This window comes from Anopheles coustani, chromosome 3, assembly GCF_943734705.1.
Source record: "Anopheles coustani chromosome 3, idAnoCousDA_361_x.2, whole genome shotgun sequence".
Taxonomy (NCBI): Eukaryota; Metazoa; Arthropoda; class Insecta; order Diptera; family Culicidae; genus Anopheles; species Anopheles coustani.
In genome coordinates this window covers 55,717,933-55,740,057 of record NC_071288.1, presented here as the reverse complement: position 1 = coordinate 55,740,057, position 22,125 = coordinate 55,717,933, and the positions used below count along the sequence as shown (strand labels likewise).

Here is a 22,125-nt window from a genome sequence, read left to right as displayed (position 1 = left end):
GGAAGCGCCAAACTCTCTCAGGGTGCATAAAATACATAGCTAAACAAATATCATGCATTACTATCTCAAAATTCAATAAACAATTTTAGGCTACTGGGCTACTTTTGAAACGGGACGTCGCGCTGCAGTGTGGACCCCGAGTTACACGCTTTCCAGACTGCACCGTCGCGTAACGCGACGTCGCCTGACAGGCGCTGAACTCCATGCAAAAAAAATCTAGCGCGATTCGCGCGACATCGCGCAAGGTTTTTTTTATATGGAGTTCAGCTTCTGTCAGGCGACGTCGCGCTGTAGTGTGGACCCTGAGTTACATGGTACGCTGCAACCTCTTTCCCATTGACTTTGATTTGTCATAGTTCACCTCTAGTTCCAGTAATCTTGATTGCGATCCTTCTTTTGCATCTGAAGCTAGCTTGAAAACACTGATTTCAAACTACCATAAACCTGTGTTTACCATACACTTTACACGTGCAATCATAGAATTACGATATAGTATAAACAAAACCGAAAAATGGAGATCAAGGTTACTGAAGCAAAGCAGTTCTTGCTTCTACAGGTTGGATCGTCACAGTCTCTTTACCTTGATGGTACTGAATTCAAAAATGAACCAATTTTGAGCTTAGAATCCCCGCTAAATGTAGATGCAGCGGTAAAAGTATTCCTTAAAATTGCAATTAAATAGATTTACCGATACAGTAATCGTATGATTCTTAGCAGTTGATCAATACATGTTTTTCATCCTGGATCAATTATTTTTTGTTATTGAGTTGAATTCAAACGTTCGCTACGAATGTTGTTTTGTTTTTGTATTATAAATTCCAAGATGGCGCTATGTTTACCTGTTAAATCTGTCTATATGACTCAACCTTGTAGCAGGTTGAAAATTTAAGGAGTTTAATCACTTGCGTCGCGTTTCGCGGTAGGTGTTGCATTTATCCGTTATATAAGCAGTGATGAAAGTGTAAAATAAAAGAGGAATCTCTCCGCCTTCCTAGGCGTGTAAAAGTTAATGGTGATGGTCTAGCAAAGGGCGAGAAAGAGTGAATGTGCTCTCGGATGATTTTGCACTGCCTTTGCACTGGTCGCCATATTTGTTCCAGAAACGATAATCAAAGTTCATAGATAAAGCAGATGAGCCAATCTGTTTTGCATCAATTGTGCTGATGTTTGTTGATTATCAATAGTTAATTATTGGTACATTAGTGGCCGTACAATGCTGGTTTCCTCAATAATCGCACTCAATTAATATCGACGTGTCGCACGCCTAATTTGCATAGGATTTGATGTGGTGCAGTAAGTGGAAGAGATGATATGATGGTGCTGGCGAAAGAGTGAAAAGAAAGAAAGTGTTAGATGGAAAAAAATATGGTCACAGTCAGAATCGTAGCAAACGAAGTCGTAATCGGGTGTTGTGCGCGTTCGTATACGGCGCATTGAGTTGTGTGTACGTCAAAAATAACACAGAAAAGAAGTTCTTTTCCGATTTACTAGCAATGGTAGTGCTGTGAATAAAAGCGATAATAAGCAGGAATGGTCGCAAAAGTTTGATAACAAAATAAGTGCATGGAGGAAATCACTCGTTTTTAAAGCAACTAATATTTTGTCGGATCGTTCCGACGCGGGGGAGTGTAGTGTCCGTGAAGTGTAGCTTGCGCGGCCAAACGGGGGCATAGCAGACCAAAATACCAAATGGAATGAGCAGCATCAAATTACGACACCGATCTTTTTGTCGGTCACACGGGAAGTGCAGGTAAATTTGGTGCATATTTTCCAAGGCAATCAACATACCAAACGAACAGCATCGTTTTCGGGGGTACCATTGTGGGAAAGTAGGTTTTGAGGGTGTTCAAGAACGCTGATCGGAAGAGAATTGGGGGGAATACGATGACACGAAAGGAAAGCACGAATCCATCTACCCCAATGAGTCATCACAGAACCATTCGTCCGTCGTTTGCCAATAATCAATGCGCATGCATTATTAGTTTTAAAGGGTTCAGATTTGCTGCCAAGAACGGGTGTGTAAAATAAAACTAAATAAAAGATAAATTAAAATAATACAAGTAATGAAAACATAAATCCATGATGTTTTTAAGAAAAACACGAATACCATTGCACTGCTCTAAATAATCTCACGCACACAGCGTTCGTCATTGTGTGTATACAATCTTTTGCTGTGGAATTTTGACAGGTGATAATTTTGATCAAAGACGTTCGCGGAACCAGAGGACCCGTTTAGCGATAATCTTGTGCTTGTTTTATCAGCTTCTATACGCTCGTTTGTTGGCGCTAAGTGATTACAAAGATGCATCGAATATATCAGTGTCGATTCTATTAATGGATTCCGTGATTGAATTGGCTTTAAGTTCTGTTCAAGTTTGCAAAATGGTGTAGCTGCGCAAGGCACCAATGAAGTGTAGCGATTGTGTGTCACCCTCCGGGTACGAATTTTACAATGGTAATCGACCTTCGGCAAACCATATTTTTACACATCGCCCAAAAGAAACACAGACGGACATTGTAATAATCACAAGAAATGCGTTGATATGCATTGCAAAGTTTTTCCTTGCTGCATCATTTCACAACAGGGATAGGTTGAAATTTTCAGATCTCGACGCAATGTCCACGATTGGACAGCGCACCAACACCAATTATGGCATCGTCGGAGGCAAGCGACAGTAGTTAAGGCCGTCATTTCCGTAGTTCGTAACTGGACCGCCGTTTCCAAACGTTCCCCGCCGTTCCAGCATTCGCTGGCATTGGCAAACGTACGTGGGAAGAAGAGAAATACACGTAGTTCAATCGCTGAAACTGCAATTTAAACCATCGAATTTATAATCCGTCTACCATCCAGGGAGAGTGTTGATTCTTGATGCGTGGCCCGATACGTTTGTTCTACACACTGTACCGCTTACGGCCATCAGGGAAAGAAATTAACACGGAAGTAACATACAACAACGGTACTATTTTACTGTTATTATGCCACTTTCGTAAAGTACGCCAAGTTCTATCACCAGAATACGTAATCAATATGTGCGCTTACATTGACCATAAGTATTTCAATTCTATGTCCTCGAGTATTGCAAATTGGCAAAAGACCAAATTTATAAGAATTTCAAAATAAATGAGGTTTACAATAATATGTATGTTAAATAATAATTCTTTTATACTTTAGCAAATTAGGCTCTCTACAACATACTACTTTTATTATAAGGGTATTTGAATACTTTTTAAATTATTCAATGTTTGAATGCATTTACTTTTTTAATTTAATTTTATTAACCTTAATGTACGTGTTTACGGTCATAAAAATTGCTTTAATTGAATGAATAAAATGCTTTATTCCATACTTTTCAATTGAGCAAAAACGTCAGTAGCAACGGCTTTCCATCTGTTACTTTCATTTGGAGTTCTGCTCAGTTATTTGCAAACCTTTTGGAACAAAGAAGAGACGGATAAACCATCTTCAATGTTTGGCTATGGTTCGGAAGGATTACGTAGCCTGCTCAATGGCTTACTATTTCAGCGGATAATGGCGATACGCAATGTTTCAAAGAAGAAGCTCATTGGCTCGTAAGAAACGTATTTTATTTTATTCTTGTTTCTCATCTTTTTCAGCGTGCACGAGAGCTCGATAAAAAAAACAACCTACAGGCTCAAAACCCTCAGATGCCGATAACCGAATGGTGTTACCATCTTAAGCACCAGTCGGATAGTCGTGTAACAGCGTTCGCGTTAAATCAATTGTAAATATAAAAGGAAACACATCACCACACAAAATGGCTACAAGTCCCGGTTCAGATAATAACTGCAACATCTACATGCCACCGTTGGGTTGCTCGGTGGCGTCCTCGCATGACTTCAGTGATTACCAATGGTTTACGGACTTTGGGTGAGTGCCAGGCACGAACGAAGGATACTTAAGTTTTCTTTTTTAAGCTGAAAAAACGATAAATGAAGGATGTGCACGATGCATCCATCTCGTTATCCTTTGTTTGATATCGTCATGGTTTACTCTTTTCCTTTGTAGAAGTTATCGCGACGGAATGGCCACTCACCAAAGCATCCTGTCGGTGCTGTCCGCATCGTATAATGGAATCGGCGAGCTGTCGTTCTACGAGAAGATGGCGAAGGACATCGACGCCAATCTGGCCGAGATCGATATGGAGAACTTCCGCACCGAAGATATCCACTCACTGCTGACGGCCATTCCGTCTCAGCTGAAGTCGGACCCGGAGCGCAAGACGCGCAACAACAATCGCATCTTCTCGGCGGTCACCGGTGCTACGGCGGCAGGCCTGATAGCGGCCGACATGATGGACAATTCCATCTGCAAATCGGAGCTCCTGTTTTCGCCGGTGAAGGAGTCGCACATCAGCGTCGATTCGCTGGATATGGAAGGATATCCGGACGAAGAGGACATAATACTGACGTGCCAGGCAAACAAGGACAACTATACGATCGCGTTCGAGCAGAGTGTACTGTATTCAGATGAAAGTTATTATGGTAAATAATCTGTTGTATTTATTACCCTTGAGCCTAAGACCCCACAAAGTACTCATTCGAAGTTTTTTTTAAATCACAGATGGACCGGAGAACTATGGAAAGTACAAGCGTATGAATTTGCTTAACAATATACAAAATCGTAGCCCCTTCATCAAACAACAGCAAGATTCCTTATCCCGATCGGAGGTCGGCTATACGACCTGGAGCAAACTGAAGCGAAACGCTCCTGTGCAGAGGTAAAATTGTGTGGCAACATCCATAATTCTCTACAGGTGTGCTAAACCTCGTTCCCTCGTTCTCCGTTCTTTAGGACGCCGATCGTAATGAATCCGCTAATTAGTCATATATCACGGCATGCTCGGACCTGCTTCGTGCGCAAGAGTCTCAGCATGCCGAACCTGCAGTCGAACCAAACAAACGCAAACCAACCGCCGCATCATCCTCCAATCGGACAGCATCCGCTCAATGTGTCCCAGGCACCGGCTGCCAGCCACAATTCGGCCGAATCATTCGATCGTCCGATGGAAATGCGTACATTATTGCCGATGTACACACTTCCGACGGATTCGGAGAACGAAAGCAGCACCAACGGTAACGAAGGGTCACTGGGCGATGGTCGACATGACGATGGCCAATGCGACCGTAACCAACATCTTGCCAACGAACGCCAGCAACAGCAGCAGCAGCAGCAACAGCAGCAGCAACAGCCGCAACAGCAGCCCCAATCGCAACAGCAACCATCGTTTAATTTGGTAAAGCTGTTTATTAAACAAAAGAGCAGCTCGACCGATACCTGCATGGACGTATCGTCCGGCTGTTGGCCCAGTGATAGCACCAACAGTGGTGCCTCGGGAGATCACCAAAGCCACCATCTGGGTGTTGCTACTGGGGTGGCCGGTATTGCACCGCCGTTACGCTGCAGGAAGAAAAGTATGCAAGACTCGGGCAAATGCTCTTCCACCATGGGTGGCGCCGCCGGCGTGAGACACGGTTGCGACGACGAAGAGTTCCAGCTGGACAGTTTGGATGCACAAATAAATAACAATAACAACAACGGGAGCCATGGCGATGACGAAGAGGAAGAGGAGGAATTCGAAGGCGGAGGTCCTCCTGCGTCACCAGGAAAGGCCCACGGAGGTGTTGGCGTGACGGGACAGATGAAGTTGAACGATTTCAACCGACAAGTGCACTGCTCCCCAAGACGACAGTACAAGGGCTACAACATGAATATAGGTGGTGGTGGCAGGGGGAATCAGAGGATGAAGAATCCGGCTGTTCATGGATTGCTGCACAACCACAATGGGAGCAGCAGTACCGGGACGGCCAGCCCGCTGAACAGCAGTAGCAGTATTAACAATAATAATCATAATGTAAACAACAACAATAGCTTCAAAGACACCAACAGCGATACGAGTCGCACGTCGGAGAACCTAACCCAGATATTCAATCACAGTGGAAACAATAACACTACCGCGAACGCGGCTAGCGGCGGCAGCGCCAGTTCGAAGACAAGGATCCCGATCGATATGATCACAAAATCGATGCAGACGTCGCTGATAGGAACACCCTCGGCAGTGGGCGCTGGAGCCGGCGGTAGGGAGAAGGTGCGCGTTATCCCGCCCTCATTCCTCGACCGGTTGAACGAGCTCGGCGACAAGCAAAAGGCACCGGTGTTTGTGGTGTACCCTAACTATGTGCTTCCGGATTTGGGCTTCTTGAAGGCGCAGAATGAGGTCGTCATTTCACCGCTCTCGTTTAAGGAAACGATGAAAGGCACTGCTCGGCCGCTGAAAAAGGCCCGGCCGGTATCAATGAACGACATCGAGACGATTCGGCAGCGCGAGTATAAGCACGTTATGGACTGGAAATCGCTCCTAACCCTGCTGCCGACAGACTATCGCAAACTATTGCGCCATATTCCCGAAGTGAGCGAGCTGAGCATCTCGACCGAAAAACAGCCTATGTTTTGCATGACCCCTCCGTTGCGCCGGGGTGTGCCACGTGGCGTTAACTGTGATTGTATGAACCTGCTTCACCAGAATACGCAAACTTGCACCAACAGCTCGAGCTCGGGGGGCAGCTCCAGTGCGGCACCAAGCTCCGGATACCGGGGATCGTCTACGATCCTTACGACCGACTCAGAGATGGATGGGATCTTGGGCCCATCGAATAGTAGTAACACGTTCACCAACAATCTGTACGTTTACCAGTACGATAGTCCGGCTGAGGTGTTGGCATCCTGCGAGAGGCCCCCATCGGGCCGGGCTGGAGTCGGAGGGGTACCCAAGAGCATTCTCCGACGTCCGGCGGGTTCGGCGCGTGGGGCTTCCAACAACAACAACAACCACAACAGCAACCAGGTCAACATGAAGGCCAAACGCAGCAGTATGTTCGAAGAGCAGCAATTGCCACACTATCCGCAGGGTGCGCGGGAGAAACGTCGATCGCTACAAGAGCACCATTCGTACAATTTCTACGAAGATGCCGAGGAGCAGGAAGCGCAGGAAGAATTGATGCACCCCGTCGACCACAAACTCCACAACTCCCCCAACATGACACCTCATCCCAGGTTGGCCAACACTCCCAAGCTACCATCAGCGGACCATTACCACAAACTCAATAAGCTGGTGGAAATGAGCGAAAGAGAACTAGCGGCAACAACCGCAGGCCATTTGGCGGACGAAGACTCGGAAGCTAGGGCCCGTGCCGAACAGTTCCTCTCGCACGTACCGAAGTCGGAACTGAAGCATTATGCCGAAATTGCACACATCCTCGAGTCGACCGAGACGGTTGAATCCGTCGAGCCACCGTACGATCGGACGAGGCTTAGAAACGAGGTTAGTCGCGCACTGTCACAGCGTCGTAACGTTACCTTCACCCAGCAGCAACAACAAATCCAACAGCAGCAGCAATCGTCGCCTTCCATTCCTGCCGGAACGAACACGACGCCTGTTCGGCAACCGGCTTCCGCCACCGGCTTGCTGCGACCTACGGAGATCAAGTTTTCCACGCCACCAAACTCGCCGAACATGTCGGTAACGGTGATGAAACAACAGCAGGGACCCACACCGACCGGTGCGATTGCGGATAAGAAACCGCCCCTCGCCCAACGAACGCCGTCGTCGGCCGGATCGCCGTCCTCCGGCACAACGGAAAGGGAGAAGCAGGACAAGATACAGACGAACCGGTTCAAGCGGTTACAGATACAGTGGGAACTTTTAAGCCAGGAAGCGAGCACTCGGGCTGCTTGCGAGAGTCAGCGGAAGGAGATTCGCAGCGGTGGCAATACCCCAACTGGTGGTAACAGTGCTTCCAAATCTCGGATTCCGCGCCCTGTAAGCTACCCTACAACAAGGTTAGTATATGGCTCCAATAATATTGATATTTTCATCAAAAGTGGTGTAAATAGACTTCATCTCGACTATTACAATATTCAACTTATGTGTGCATTTATCACAACGATTATTCGATAAACATTCTGATTTCAACTTTTACTATCGGGATATTAAAAGTGTGATAGTGTTAATCCCTTTATCCTCATTATTTTCTCCAACCATTACATCTTTCATCCTTACTAAACTTTTTCCCTTTGCGCACGTGAATAGTCAGTCCTCAGTCAGTCGTAAAGGGGAGGGTCCGGTCTCGGTTGGAATTCGCTGTCGAAGGAGCGACTTGGCGCTCAAGGGTCGAATTTCTAGCCGGCGTTACCCGGCACCCCGGTTCTTTAACCCCTTCACAGTCCTTCCAAGTCGAGAAAATGACGCTAAAAATTATCATCTTTTTTTTACATTTTTGTGTAGCTTTTGGTCTGAAACATAAGAAAAAATTATATTTTCCCTACAAAATTGGAATTTTATTGACTAAATCTGTTCTGATCTGTTTGCAAGCAACGGTGCAAGTAGTTTTGTTCAACCATATGTGCTATTTGTGATTGTAATCAGCAATAACAATTTGGTTAAATTGAATCGATTAGTGTCTAATAAATATATAAACATAGAAGGTGGGAACAAAACGTACGAAAAATTCAATCCGCTTGCCCGAGTGAGACTTGGGCATAACCATGAAAGGGTTAATAGATGTTTTTTTATTTCTTCGCAGTAGTAGCAATAAATCTCGCTCGAATAAAATTACATGCCTACGCCCCAAACCCAGTTCAATAACATTTGCATCATTCTGAACGACCTTTTGTCGTTGAGATCCGTGGAGTTAGTCATATGTTAGCGAATGCATTGTTCAATCACGCATTTTATTTTTTTGGTTTCTTAATTTTTTTTAAATCACAAAACAATCATTAACATCATCTGTATTCCGCCTAAGTACTGGAACTAGTTTTTTATTTTAATACTTTTCTTATCTTTTTCCAAATTTTAGTAGATCAGTCCCATTTCATTGTATTTTAAATTTCTTTTTTTACAGAACCAACTCCGATCCGGTAGTAAGCAAAACACTTAAATCGCCCAGTCGTATTGTACCGCCAAGAAAATACGCTGCAGCACCTTCTCCAGCTACCACACCACCAACGCCTGCACCCCGCACACCCAATAAAACGTTCAGCAACACAACTCCCAAGAAGGTGTCCTCGGTTCCCTCTCGGTAAGCTTGCGCCATCGATCACCCCACTCCCTGGGGTCGTGGGAAGTTGAAAATGGTTTGGCATCGACCTCATCATTCGTTGCTTTGTCCTTCTAAAACAAGACGACTGCTTGCTTCAATGCGCTTACATTGGTATTCTCTCTATGTTTGTCCTCAGCCCCGCAACTCGCACACGGTGAAGAGAATTTCTTACGGTGTAACGATGTAATCAATAGTTTAATATACCTAACCGGCTGTTTTCGTTTCTTTTTTCCCTTTCTCTTCTTCCCTTTCTCTTATGTTCACTGACCACCACCATCCCCGTCATATTCGCCTGTTTTGATTTTCTAATCTTCTCTCTACTGAACCAATTTCGGTCTATATGTAACTCAACTCTATTCAACTTTATTTTTATTTGAAACCGACGTGAACTCTACATCAAAACAGCATTCCGCTTGGGAGCCGAATCAAAAGAATACCGGTAAGTAAACTCCACATCCTGATGAAACAATCTCCTGCAATCCTTTGTTATCAACCATGTGTCTTTCATTTCAGGCCACATAACACAACGGTAAAACAAAGGGCGGCATTAAAATGCGAAGTGGAAGCAATCTAGGCAAATAATTGCAACTCTAGCAGATTTTAGTCGGGATGGGAGTGTATACTAGCCTAGCCTTACGTTGTACGATATTTATCGTACAGCAACGTGTGAAGCAAGTTGATCCGCGCCTCATAAATCTTATTTATTGCGAAACCCTCCCGTCGGTGGATGAAGCCAGATGGTTTCTATTTTCTACAATGAGTGCGAATACTACAACCTTAGATATTTTATTGTCGGCTATGCCTACCTACAATAGAGAGTAGGCAAATAATGCATCCTGGGCATTATAAGAACGTGTATGCTCGAATGTGCAAAATGTTGCACTAGTGTACGAATCCATAACAGTCACTTGTTATCATACTTCAAATCATATCATGTACCCGTAACGTCAGCGCGAAATTCCGACCGATAATGTGAGTGACTTGCACAGCGCAGCGTGTGTGTAGATATGGGAAGGTAAAAGTGGTGTAGTCTCCTGTGCAGCATGGAACGGGAAACCATATTGTGCTGTCGGAGCGTTACGGAGGCATGGTTATACACGAATATAATCGCTGTCGTACATGCTTCGTTTTAAGTTGAGTGCCTCCGCTTGCATAACATGTAAACCTTTGCATTGCTTGCTTGGATAAGATATTTCCGCTAAACCCGCTAAGGTGTGATATAGTCAGCAGTTTGAATGTACGGCGCCTCCTCTGGGTAGCAAACTGTAGGGGTTTATTCACTTCACTAAAGAAGCGTTTCTTTTTCCTTTGCAAAATTGCTTCCGAAAGGTCAGTAACGGTGACAACGCAAAAGAATCATTAGCGGCGTATAATTTCCTGATTTGCTGCTCACCGAGTCGGCTTCAGAATAGCTTAAAGGATAATGATAATGAAACAATACTCATTACACTGTACTAATCAATGCATATAATATCTCTAGTACATATTGAACACAGTTGCAGGTGTTAGGCTATAATAGTGGCAGAAAGTGTTAAAGATAATGATTCGTTTAACATTAGCATGTACAGGCAATATCAGCTAGAAAAATGTATATTTTGACACTATTTTTTTCAATTAGATCTAACCGAGGATTTGCTCTACCAGATTTGTAAGCATATTTAGGTTCGTCACTGCAAACCAAGCGCTAAGTCATTAGATTAAAATTTCTTAAAGAAAGTTATGAGCGATTTTATTCATCTTTAACATTGTTTTACTGATATTCTTTTAGATTGTTTTATATTTTTATGTAATTTTTTTTTCTTTTACGCGTATTCTTGCAAACACCCTCTGACGAACGAAAATTAGATCATTAGGTATGAACAAAACTCCCAAAATTAATTGCTAAGAAAATAAACTAGTTGCGATTCACAATTGGGATGAATTATATAAGCAGCAAAAGTCTGTTTTGCGCATTCGATTGCCCAAACGGCAAATCAACCACCAACAACACCACAAGCTAGTTAAGCTTCTTATAGTAATCGTGTCTTTTAGTTGTTTTTTTTTTTGCATATTGTTACCATGACCAAACTCGTCTCGATGTCTCGCCAAACGGACGACGAAAACCTACAAGAAGGAACAATCTAAAACCAAAATTACCTGCAACGTGCTGTTTTGTTTCGATGCTTGCAGAATGATTGTTTAAAGTAACGCAACGATTTGATGCTAGTCTAACAATGAATTGTGTCTAAAATTTACCGATCGTTATGATCATCAGACCCCATTCGCTCAGCCTGGCGCTCGAGGGTGGTGAAAGACTCCGATTTTTCAATGAATTACCTCTTTGGTTTAGAACTACGCTGATTGCCAAATATCGATTCCTAATTGACCAACGTTATAGCTTTTACTGTGCGTTTTGTTTGTCGTTTTTGTTTTGTTTTACTCACAACTCGCGCTCTCTTGATATTCATGCGCTCCCCCTGCCGTGCCATACCGTAAAGGTACATCGAGGTCTATTTTTTACACCCTATAAACATGATTTTTATATATGCTTCTCAATCGGAGACGGGGTCCGTATGTTTAAGGATAATATTTTTTGATCGTATCATCCTCCTTCATGCATGTTCCATGCTTCATAACCATTGCTACACTGTAATTGCTGTTGTTCGACGCGAACTATCGTTTTGATTTTGCTTATTTATAACACAAAACTCACAATCTTGAGCATTATTACTGCGGCAGTGTGCAAATCAGTTAAAATTATATATGAATATATATATATACACAAAAATATAAAAGTATATTTGATGAAATGAAGTAAAATATTATACAAACGGCTAGAGAGCTAATAAAAATAAAGCATTTAATCAAACTATGTATTTCTTTTCTCATTAGCACAGATTCAGGAAAGAAACAATACAAAATAGCATTTGCTTAAAACAGCTATAACCCGTTTAACATAATGAACCAACAATTACAAGCGAAAGCAAAACTGACAATAAAAAAACAACAACAAAATTTGAAATATCCTAAAAAATTTAGGACGTAGTTTTTTTTATTCATTCTAAAGCGACATATTTCTCAATGTTGTTAAGCATGTTTGTCTTCGATTGAGTTGCCATTTTTGGCTATTACAGTCTCCATGCGCTTTCGAAATGTACTGCAGGTCCTAAAAATGTAAGTTAGACCTAATTCTCTCCAAAACCTGGTCAATTTTTTCCGGAGGCTTGTCATACTTGGGTGGCGTTTAGCCTTGGCCTTCATAAAGTGCCATATCCAGCCGGTATCCAGGATGGCGGCCACATATCTTTCCACCAGAACATAACATGTTCCTGCCACCAATTTTGGGTGCGTTTGGGGGTATGGGGCGGAGCTCCATCTTGTTGAAATACAACTTTTTTTATGCTGACCGCAGTATTCATTTATCTACCAAAGGATATACTTATTTTAAATTTCAATGTGGACCACGGTGTTCATTTTATTTTCTCCGTGTGATCATTCCACAAAGGACCAATTTACAACCATTCCAACCACCATTGCACTAGCAGGTTAATTGGTCCGATAGATGTTTTTACATTTGTCATGCATTCCTTTTTTTGCGAGAAAACTCATAAAGCGGTCGGTTCCAACATTAAATAATGGAACGATTGTTTACCAGATTTTGTCAGTAAAGAGATGGATGACGAGATTTTTTCGTCTTGGGAAATTCATTATGTGAGAATGGTTTTGGAGCCCTTAACTTCGCCTTACAACCTTCCTTACGATCTTCCTTACCGTATGATTCATAAAGACAGGATTATTGATACCTAGTTCTTTTGCCATTTTCGTCATCGAATTATCTGAATTTCGTTCGATTTTCTTTTTTACTGATGCAATATCATATCAGAATAATCTGGATTAGAATTAGGCACACACAGATTGATATAGCCTGCATCTTCAAACCGGGCAGAGGCTTTGAGTCTTTTTCTGAGAAAACAGTCTTTTTATTTACCAGCACCAGGTAGGTACTAGATTTAGATTTTACTAGATTTAAATGCAAATTCTTTCATCAACATATGGCCGAGTAACCGGACCTTTTAACCTAGAAAAAAAAAAATGAAATTCGATGGAACTGACATAAAATTGGTAAATTAGCACCAATTACAGTACATTTGTAATTCCGGGGTGGGTTATCTGGGGCGAAACAGATTTATTGTTGTCGGTCGTTTCGTGGTTCGGTATCATAAGAAAATGAAGACGAAGCCGTGAATTACTCGGTGTATATTATAGCTGACCCACTGATGGAAAACTGCTTGTTGATACACTCACACCAGCCTAAAGGGAATGTTTAACAAACGGCTTTCGACAAGTGATGGACGGAAAAAACACCAAATAACAAACAGATCTCAAAAGTTTTTAAATCAACGTGCACGGCGCATTTGCTATTTTGCACAATTTGCATCATTGTTGATGTTCCCAGATGCCAACGAGGAAAAAGAACTAGTATTGGCTTCAGATGGAACCTGTGACAACAGTCTAATGAACATTTCTCTAGTTCTGATTCCTCGTTGCAGCCGTTCGTTCTCTGTAGGATCATCGACAACGATGTTCCGCTGTTGACCAAGGGCAACCGCGTTGTTTGCTAGCTGTATGCGTTGCTCGAGCAGCTTAACGTTGTCGCGGGACTTGTCAACAGCAGAAATAAAATTATGCAAAATAGCACATGCTCTCAGAACGGGCCCCAGCTGATCGGCCGCTAAATGCGTGTTTTTTTTTAATGATATAAAATCTATTAGACATTAAGTCGAACGTACATTCCACGACTTGCCGAGCCCGTGAAAGCCGTTGATTAAACATTCGCATTTCTGGTGTAGTTTCTTTCTCAAACGGAACAAGAAGAGTATCCGACAGTGGAAAAGCATTGTCCCCCACAATGACATATTTGGTAATGCCTGCTGAAGTTGGCAAGTTGAAATTTGGTAAATGGTCCAAAACGCTAGCTAAGTCACTGGTATCAAAAATCCAACTAACCTCCATCCCCCCTGGAGCCCCAATGTCTGAGTATAAAACCTCACAATCTGCATTGGATAATACCAGCCAAGTAACACTGGGAAATTGTTCGTAGTTTATAAAGTGCTCTTTTTCTTCCTTTGGGGGTCGCACACGGACATGCATCCCGTCAATAGCTCCAATGCAAAACGGAAAACCCAATTTTTCTTTAAAGCCGTTTGCTACACCACTCCACTCCTCGAGGCTACTTTTTTTTATGTGGCACGACATCCCCTAGTGGGACAAGGCCTCTCTCCGAAGAGAGTTTGTGTGACCGAAAGACGGTATATTATAGATCGATGGTGGTCAGCCGTTCGTAATACCGGGTGGTGCCAGACTCGAGATTCGAACCCACACCTGTGGCGTGGTGTTTCCTCGCGCTACCCCTTTTGAAAGACAAGTAACTGACGACAACTCAGCGACCGTCTGACCAGTTATGAGGAAGCGCATAGTGGCTATTAGCTGTTCGGTCGTGGTAACTGGCTTCCGGTAGGTCGTTCTATTTTTCATGAAAGGACAGCCCTCATGAAAGCTGGCTCTCTTCTACCTCGACCGTTTTCCAGGACGGTATCGCTGTTCGGCACACGTGACGTTAACCGGTTGTAATTAATGTAATTGTATTATCTTAGAATGAAGAACACGAATACAAAAGAGATACAAGATAATAGTGAAATCAAAAGAGCAATACATTTTAAGATGGAATCTAAGAATTACAGCATCCAGCTAATATGCAAACAGTATGTTGCGATAGGGAATCTCCACACATAGCGCAAAGTTCTACCACTCTGGAGCTTTTTGATGAATAATCTACAAGCATCTGAGAGACGAACGACCGAATAGGTCAAAGTCTCTAAAATAAAAAAAATAAAAAAATCTACAAGCATCCAACCAAAGCAATCTATTTTCTTTAAACACGTTACTGCCATGGTTATCATTTTTGAAAGCCAGCTGTCATTAGCTCGAAAAAGTTTGTTTCAGTCGAAACCAGATTTCCTTGCATCTATTTTGGCCCACTTTTACACCGAAATTAAATTATTTCTCGTGCTCAAAAAATTCAAGGAACGTTTTGATAATTTCCAAAAATACTCAAAGCTTAAAAAAAACATTACTTCCGATTTTTTACGCAGTGGTTGCTTATATCTCAAGATGGGCAAACTATCTGCTTTCAGCATGATTTGTTGAAAAAGCGACAGTTTCCCCAGCCCCAATTTAGTATCTTCTTCTTCTTCTTCTTGGCGTACCGACCTCTTGGTCATGCCTGCCCGTTAAGGGCTTACGAGACTTGTTTCCCTGTTGTAGTACGTGGATAGTCAGTCCTCTCGTACAGGGGAGGGTCCGGTCTCGGTTGAGATTCGAACCCACGCCGTCGAGGTGGTGAGCCCCGGCGCTCATGAGCCGATTTTCTAACCGGCGCTACCGCTCGGCTGTCGCGGACCCCACATGTTAGATATATGTTGAAACATGTTAGATATTGAATGTGGCTTTGTAGAACGGTAATGTAACCATGCCATAGATGATGCGTTGTTGCCATTATAGAGCGCAACTTGTCAGAATGAACTTGTTAGAGTTTTGATGGGACTTTGGAATAAAAAGCCGGGAAATGCTGTAAATGCAAATTTGATATACAGCAAATTTTAATGATACATAAGAATTGACCGATCCTCCAACGAACATGACCGTTTAAATACATTGATTGAGCCTACAACGTTCCAAAACAGGGGGTTTCCCAAGAAATTTTCGTCTAGACGGCTCACTGTAAAGTAAATGTATGGCTTTTAGCCCATTTAATGTTTGTAGGAAAACAGCTTTCGTGTATCCCTTAAAACACGAAATTGTTACATTTCCTTTACTTAAAAAATTTTTTAATTTAGAAAAATTACACCTTCCATCCGGCATCCTAAGTATCCTTAGCAACAGCAAAGCACGTGAGAATCTCGGGAAGCGTCCGAATTGTGGGTCTCGCATGCGTGATCGCTTTGCCCGGCCACCTGTGCTATTCGTATCTAAGCTCAGGGTCCCTGCTAAGCGCAATTTGGTTGGCGAAATGCGCAATTTGAGAGGCGTAGAAGAAGAATATCTTCTCGATTATCTCGAGATAGGATGTAAATAGATAAAATATAATATTAAAAATTACAATACATGTATGGCTTTTAGCCCATTAAATGTTTGTAGGAAAATAGCTTTCGTGTGAAACATACCTGTGTCTGCCACTCATTATTTTGTTGGAGCGGCCGTTGCGGTTGGTGTTGGTTATGTTGATTACTAAACGCTTCAAATGGATAATATTGAATGTTTGAATTCAAATGTAAAAACTATTGAATGTTTGAAGCAAAATAATAGTTTGAGGGTAAACTACAACAGAACCGTTGAGGTATTCAGTAGCTGATTGTCCGCATCTCCTACTGTTGCGCTGGAATAGACTTTGCTGTTGGTAACGAAAGCTATCTCAAATGTTCAATGCGGCCATAGGTCAACATAATGTCGCCATGTATGTTATATTTTCCACAGTTATCCAAGTAACTATGATGATAATTTGATAAATTATAATTCTGTTTATATACAGACATACATAGAATAACCTTTCAGATGAGGATCGTATTAGGATTAAGAACCAGAATTCATCAATCAGATTTGTACGAAGCAGCGGCCAGTGCTCCAACGTATGCGAAGTATTATGATTCACCCTTTATGCCAAGTCCTTACTAAACAAGAGATCGTTTTTCGTACCGATTGTTTGGACGTTAATTAGGCCCTGGGTCACTATGTTTATCCCGCGATCGTGTTGAATATTAGCAATAAGGCCTATATGATATCAGAGGATGTCCGTTATAGCCGAATGGTTACGCCGGTTAGAAAAGCGGCACACAAGCATTAGAGCACCACCTTGGCGGTGTGCTTTCGAACTACAATCGAGATCCGACCCTGTACGACAGGAATGACTATCCACATAAACAAAGGGTAAAAATCTAGTAGCCACGTTACGGGGCAAGTATGACCGAAGTCGGTCGTTGCATCAATAAAAAAAGATTATATCAGAAACAAACGAGATTATATCAGAAGAACCTTCTTCTTCTTGGCGTAACGACCTCTTGGTCATGCCTGTCCGTTAAGGACTTACGAACGAGACTTGTTTCCCTATTGTACGAGGATAGTCAGTCCTCTCGTACAGGGGAGGGTCCGGTCTCGGTTGGGATTCGAACCCACACCGTCGAGGTAGTGACCCCCGGCGCTCATAGGCCGATTTTCTAACCGGCGCTACCAGTCTGCTGTCGCGGACCCCCCGAACTTAGTAGTTAAAATTAAAAATGTTCATATTTCAATTGCAATTGGGAATTGTCAATCTTACCTCCTGCTGTGGCTCTTTCGCTTGTTGTGGAAGCTGCGGTTGTAAAACGGCATTGCTGCTTCCATCCCTGGCAGCAGCTCGTGGTATCATTCGTACACGCGGCGCAGCATCCTTTGAACCAAGTCTTGCTGATTGGATTAAGCCATGTTTAACTGAATAAGAGAAGGTTTAAGAATTCCCTAAAGTAATAATGTACGGTAATAAATAATAATGTAGCGCCGGGGCTCACCACCTCGACGGCGTGGGTTCGAATCCCAACCGAGACCGGACCCTCCCCTGTACGAGCGGACTAACTATCCACGTACACATAGGGTAAAAAGTCTCGTAAGCCCTTTACAGGGCAGGCATGACCAACAAGGTCGTTACGCCAAGAAGAAGAAGAAGAAGAATAATGTACGGTCCGCGACAGCCGAGCGGTAGCGCCGGCCCATGAGCGCCGGGGCTCACCACCTCGACGGCGTGGGTTCGAATCCCAACCGAGACCGGACCCTCTCCTGTACGAGAGGACTGCCAGGCATGACCAAGTGGTCGTTACGCCAAGAATAAGAAGAATAATGTACGGTAAAATCGGTAAGGGGCGGAATGAAGGTGGCCCATGGACCCCCTTATTTTGCAAATTTATAGCAAACTCTTATTAAAGCCGATCTCATTTAAACCAAACAATGGACGGGCGAATAGAACCTTCAGTTTTCAAAGTCGCTCAGTTCTGCTACAGTGCCGCGGTGTGTTGCGTACTCAACAACACAATTTTGCGCACCTTCGACTGCTAAAGAATCTTAATTTACAGTTCGCCGAGGAACGCTAATCGTTTAGGCATCAACTAGCACGAAAGTCACACTCTACAACAGACGATACGCCGGAGATAATGCTCCTTGAATCGGTGACCTGTAATGACACGGCAAATTAGTGGAAATTTGCACTACTTTCAATATAATATTAGGTAAAAAATACCTGTATAAGAACCGACTACTAACGATGTACATTACAGAACCACTCCAGCAAAAGATTAACACTTTCATGTAGAAGCTAACTCTGAGATTAACAAATAAAGCGTGAGAAAACTATTCGCACAACACCAGTTTGGTGTTAGTAAGCTCAAAACTAAACTCCACTTAAATGATAATATGTCATCCAATCAAATAATCGCAAACGGAAGGGTGCTAAATAAATTTAATGCTGTCAAGTTGGTAACTCTGCAACAGGGCAAGGTTACTGGAACGAAGCAGCTTGCTTCAAGTAACCTTGATGAAGACGTGAAATGTTTGATTTGCCCAGGGGCTCATTACACGGGGGTCCACACTACAGCGCGACCTCCCGTCACGAAACGCGACGTCGCCTGACAGGCGGCCGAACTCCATACAAAAAAAATGTCGCACAAATCGCGCTAGTGTAGAAACAGCGAAAAACGCGAATTCGCCGTAGCTCTTGTCAAATGTCAATTCGAAACGAAAACAAACCGACAACTGGACAAAACATCAACAAACCGAATCACAAACGCGAACACAACGAGCAATATTCTTCACGAAACATGGGTTTTTTCGTTGTACTACTTATTTTTAGGCTTCACAAATGTAATTCAGTTATCAAACTCCGTTTTAATTGATATTTTTACCAAAGTTTTTTCGGGTGCCGAAACGTAAACAAACTGCTCTTCAACAAGTAGGAGATGATGCGGAAATATCCCCGGTGGCAAAATCAGCATGCTTTCTCATTCTGTCCAATTGACAATTGATACCACCAGAACGAGAAAGCATGATGATTTTGCCACCAGGGATATACTTCCTACGGCGGGCCAAAATATCGTCGTTGTTTGTTTTCTCAGTGAATTTCAAAAGTGGAAGCGCCAAACTCACTCAGGGTGCATAAAATACGTAGCTAAACAATTTTAGCCGAGTTTGCGCCCCAATGTGATACTTATTTCCACATACTCTCCTACCTCTGTCGCGCTTGGCTTGCGCGATTGTTCTGCCGAAACTGGGCTACTTTTGAAACGGGACGTCGCGCTTCAATGTGGACCCCGAGTTATAAAAAAAATGTCGTACAAATCGCGCTACACGATGACTAGTGCAAAAACAGCGAAAAACGCGACGCTGGCCCTTGTCACTCGGGGTCCACACTGTAGGGATCGAGTATAGGGTGACAGAAAGATAAGGAATAGTTAAAGTAAAAAGAAAGAAGAGCGTAATGGAATTATAGTATACCCAACGGCATGCATATCAGGCAAGATCGCAAACGAAATCAGGCGAAAAGCAGGGTGACAGAAAATGCGAATCAGGCGAATTAGCGAGAGAAGTGAGAAAGAAAGAGAGAGATTAGGAACACGCGAGCCCCACTTGGGCTCGTCAGTCTTGTGGTTAGCTTTGTAGAGTACAGTTGTGCAAAAGCAAAAAAAGGAAGAGATAAAGAGTTAAAATAAAAGAAATAATGGCAAGCGATCACGACACAGCGCGACGTCCCGTTTCATAAGTAGCCCAGTTTCGGCAGAACAATCGCGCAAGCCAAGTGCGACAGAGGTAGGGGAGTATGTGGAAATATGTATCACATTGTGGTGCAAATTCGCTGAATTTTTTTGTTCGGCCGCCTGTCGGGCGACGTCGCGTTTCGTGACGGGATGTCGCGCTGTAGTCTGGAGCTAGTGTCAAATCGGATTCGAATCTTTGGAATCCGTCTAGGGATTGAATCTTAGAATCTTCCGAATCCTGATTCTGCCAACACTAGTTTATATTCAATGTAAACAAAGGACAATTTCATATTTTCCGCTAGATGTTTTGTAAAAATTATTAAACCACAATTCAAAAGTAAAACCTGCTTGAGGAGAATGTGTTTCAGCATGAACCGTTGTCGACTTTGTTTGGAGAATCCCGGTGGAGAGGCAATGATACATGAAAAACAACTAAACAACATGTTGGAAAAGGTTTTCCAACTTCAGGTTGACAACAAATAATAGGTGCCTCCGGTGTCTGGATAAATTTCAAAGTTCTTTTCTTTCCTTTCAGTTCACTGCTGATGCTAGTTTGCCAGAAAAAGTTTGTGATTCATGTGTTTTAAAGGTCCAGGAGTTTTACGTATACCAGCAGCAGGTGCATCAAAGCCAACACCAGTTATTAGAGGAGCAGCAGCGGAATTTTTATGATCCAGATAGTATAAAAGAAGAAATAGTGGTGAAGGTAGAAAATGTTGTGGACGTTGAGGATGAAATCTTAAATGAATGCACCAGCAACGGGGTCAGTGAAGCAGAACCGTCACCGTTGGATGAAAAATTTACTAGCGAGAGTCGTATCGAGCAGATCGAGATTATTAACTTAAATGACTTCGAACTCGAGAACGATGGAGAGTTTGTTGATCAAGTAAGCGACGAAAGCCAAGAGGAAGACAACACAAACATAGTTGTTAAAAGTACTAAAGCGAAGAAAAAGTACACAAAACCTTGCCAAACAACCAGTGGCGAATTAAGCAAATCGTCAGAAAAGCGCATCGAGGAAGACAGTCGCATTAAAGAATTTTTTTCTATGGTATGCGAGGTATGTTCCAAAGAGTTGCCAACGTTCTATCAACTTCAACTCCATTCTCGCAAAGCCCACAATTTGCGTGGATTTATTAGCTGCTGCAATAAGAAGTTTTACCGCAAGTACAAGCTTCTGGATCACATTACGTTTCACACGACACCGGATGCCTATCGGTGTGAGTTGTGCAAGAAAAATTATCGCAGTCGTTACACTCTTCGGCAGCACAATGAAATGCATCATGCCGAGCCAAATCCAAAGCCATTTAAGTGTGATAAATGCAATAAGACATACGAAAAGAAATATCAACTTAAAGCACACATTTTACGGCATATGCAACTTCCGTGTCATTTGTGTGGAAGGATTGTCTCTAGCGCTCAAGCACTTCGCACACATTTGAACCATATGCACGGAAAAGACGAGAAACTAATCTGTGATACATGTGGGGAAACGTTTCGTACAAAGTCGGCATTAGAGCGACACATTCGAAAGCACCTTGGCCAAGATGTCGTGGTAAAATGTCAGTGTCCGCAATGTGGAATTTGGGTGACCGGTGCTCGGGGCCTAAAAAGTCATACGCGTAACGTGCATCCTGATAAGAATGAGGTGTTCGAGTGTGAAATCTGCCATCAGCGATGCAAAAACGCCTCAACCCTGTACCAACACCGGAAGGGGGTACACGCGGAGGATCAGTATGAGTGTGAATTTTGTGGTAGAAGGTTTAAGCGTAAAATCTATCTAAAAGAGCATCGCGCCTCCCATACTGGGCAATCGCTGTACTCCTGTGATGTGTGCGGGTTGAAGACAAATTCTAACGCCAACATGTATTCGCATAAGAAAAACAAACATCCGGACGAGTGGCGAGAAGCGCAACTCAAAAAACAACTGGCAGCAGCGGAGGCAGCAGAGCGATCGTTGGCGGCATCAGGAGTATAAAATAATCTTTTAATTATTAGATTTTAGACGCCGTTGAGATCTCAGCCCTTGGACCAACTTTGGTCATGTGGCATTCATTAAAAAGTTCCACAAAATGGTGTTGCTATCCGGCCGCGGACAATCAAAGTCCTACCGTATCACTTTAGGACGCACTTCAGGATAAGTTTGCAAATAAAATAATATCGATTAAACGTATTTAAAAAACAATACAAAACAAAA

At 43.0% G+C, this 22,125-nt stretch overlaps 2 protein-coding genes across 2 annotated transcripts; both read left to right on the top strand.

Moving 5' to 3' along the window:
* The first annotated feature begins 921 nt into the window (after positions 1-921).
* LOC131259667 (uncharacterized) lies at positions 922-10,787 on the top strand. Its single transcript, XM_058261215.1, has 10 exons — positions 922-1,012; positions 1,278-1,750; positions 3,616-3,889; positions 4,028-4,503; positions 4,583-4,739; positions 4,814-7,858; positions 8,920-9,096; positions 9,254-9,271; positions 9,523-9,556; positions 9,631-10,787. Exons 3-10 carry the CDS (start codon positions 3,777-3,779, stop codon positions 9,637-9,639), a joined length of 4,029 nt encoding a protein of 1,342 aa, XP_058117198.1. The 5' UTR covers positions 922-1,012; positions 1,278-1,750; positions 3,616-3,776; the 3' UTR covers positions 9,640-10,787.
* A 9,428-nt stretch (positions 10,788-20,215) lies between these two features.
* On the top strand, positions 20,216-22,069 carry LOC131259673 (transcription factor grauzone-like). The gene is made up of 2 exons (XM_058261233.1): positions 20,216-20,396; positions 20,464-22,069. Exons 1-2 carry the CDS (start codon positions 20,286-20,288, stop codon positions 21,904-21,906), a joined length of 1,554 nt encoding a protein of 517 aa, XP_058117216.1. The 5' UTR covers positions 20,216-20,285; the 3' UTR covers positions 21,907-22,069.
* Positions 22,070-22,125: the final 56 nt, after the last annotated feature.

Bases quoted from the DNA above. Each gene is read 5' to 3' on its own strand.
- LOC131259673 (XM_058261233.1), top strand. From the start codon at position 20,286: ATGTGTTTCAGCATGAACCGTTGTCGACTTTGTTTGGAGAATCCCGGT. The intron at 20,397-20,463 runs GTTGACAACAAA...CTTTCCTTTCAG, and splicing joins AAAAGGTTTTCCAACTTCAG to TTCACTGCTGATGCTAGTTT.
- LOC131259667 (XM_058261215.1), top strand. From the start codon at position 3,777: ATGGCTACAAGTCCCGGTTCAGATAATAACTGCAACATCTACATGCCA. The intron at 4,740-4,813 runs GTAAAATTGTGT...TCCGTTCTTTAG, and splicing joins CGAAACGCTCCTGTGCAGAG to GACGCCGATCGTAATGAATC. The intron at 7,859-8,919 runs GTTAGTATATGG...CTTTTTTTACAG, and splicing joins GTAAGCTACCCTACAACAAG to AACCAACTCCGATCCGGTAG.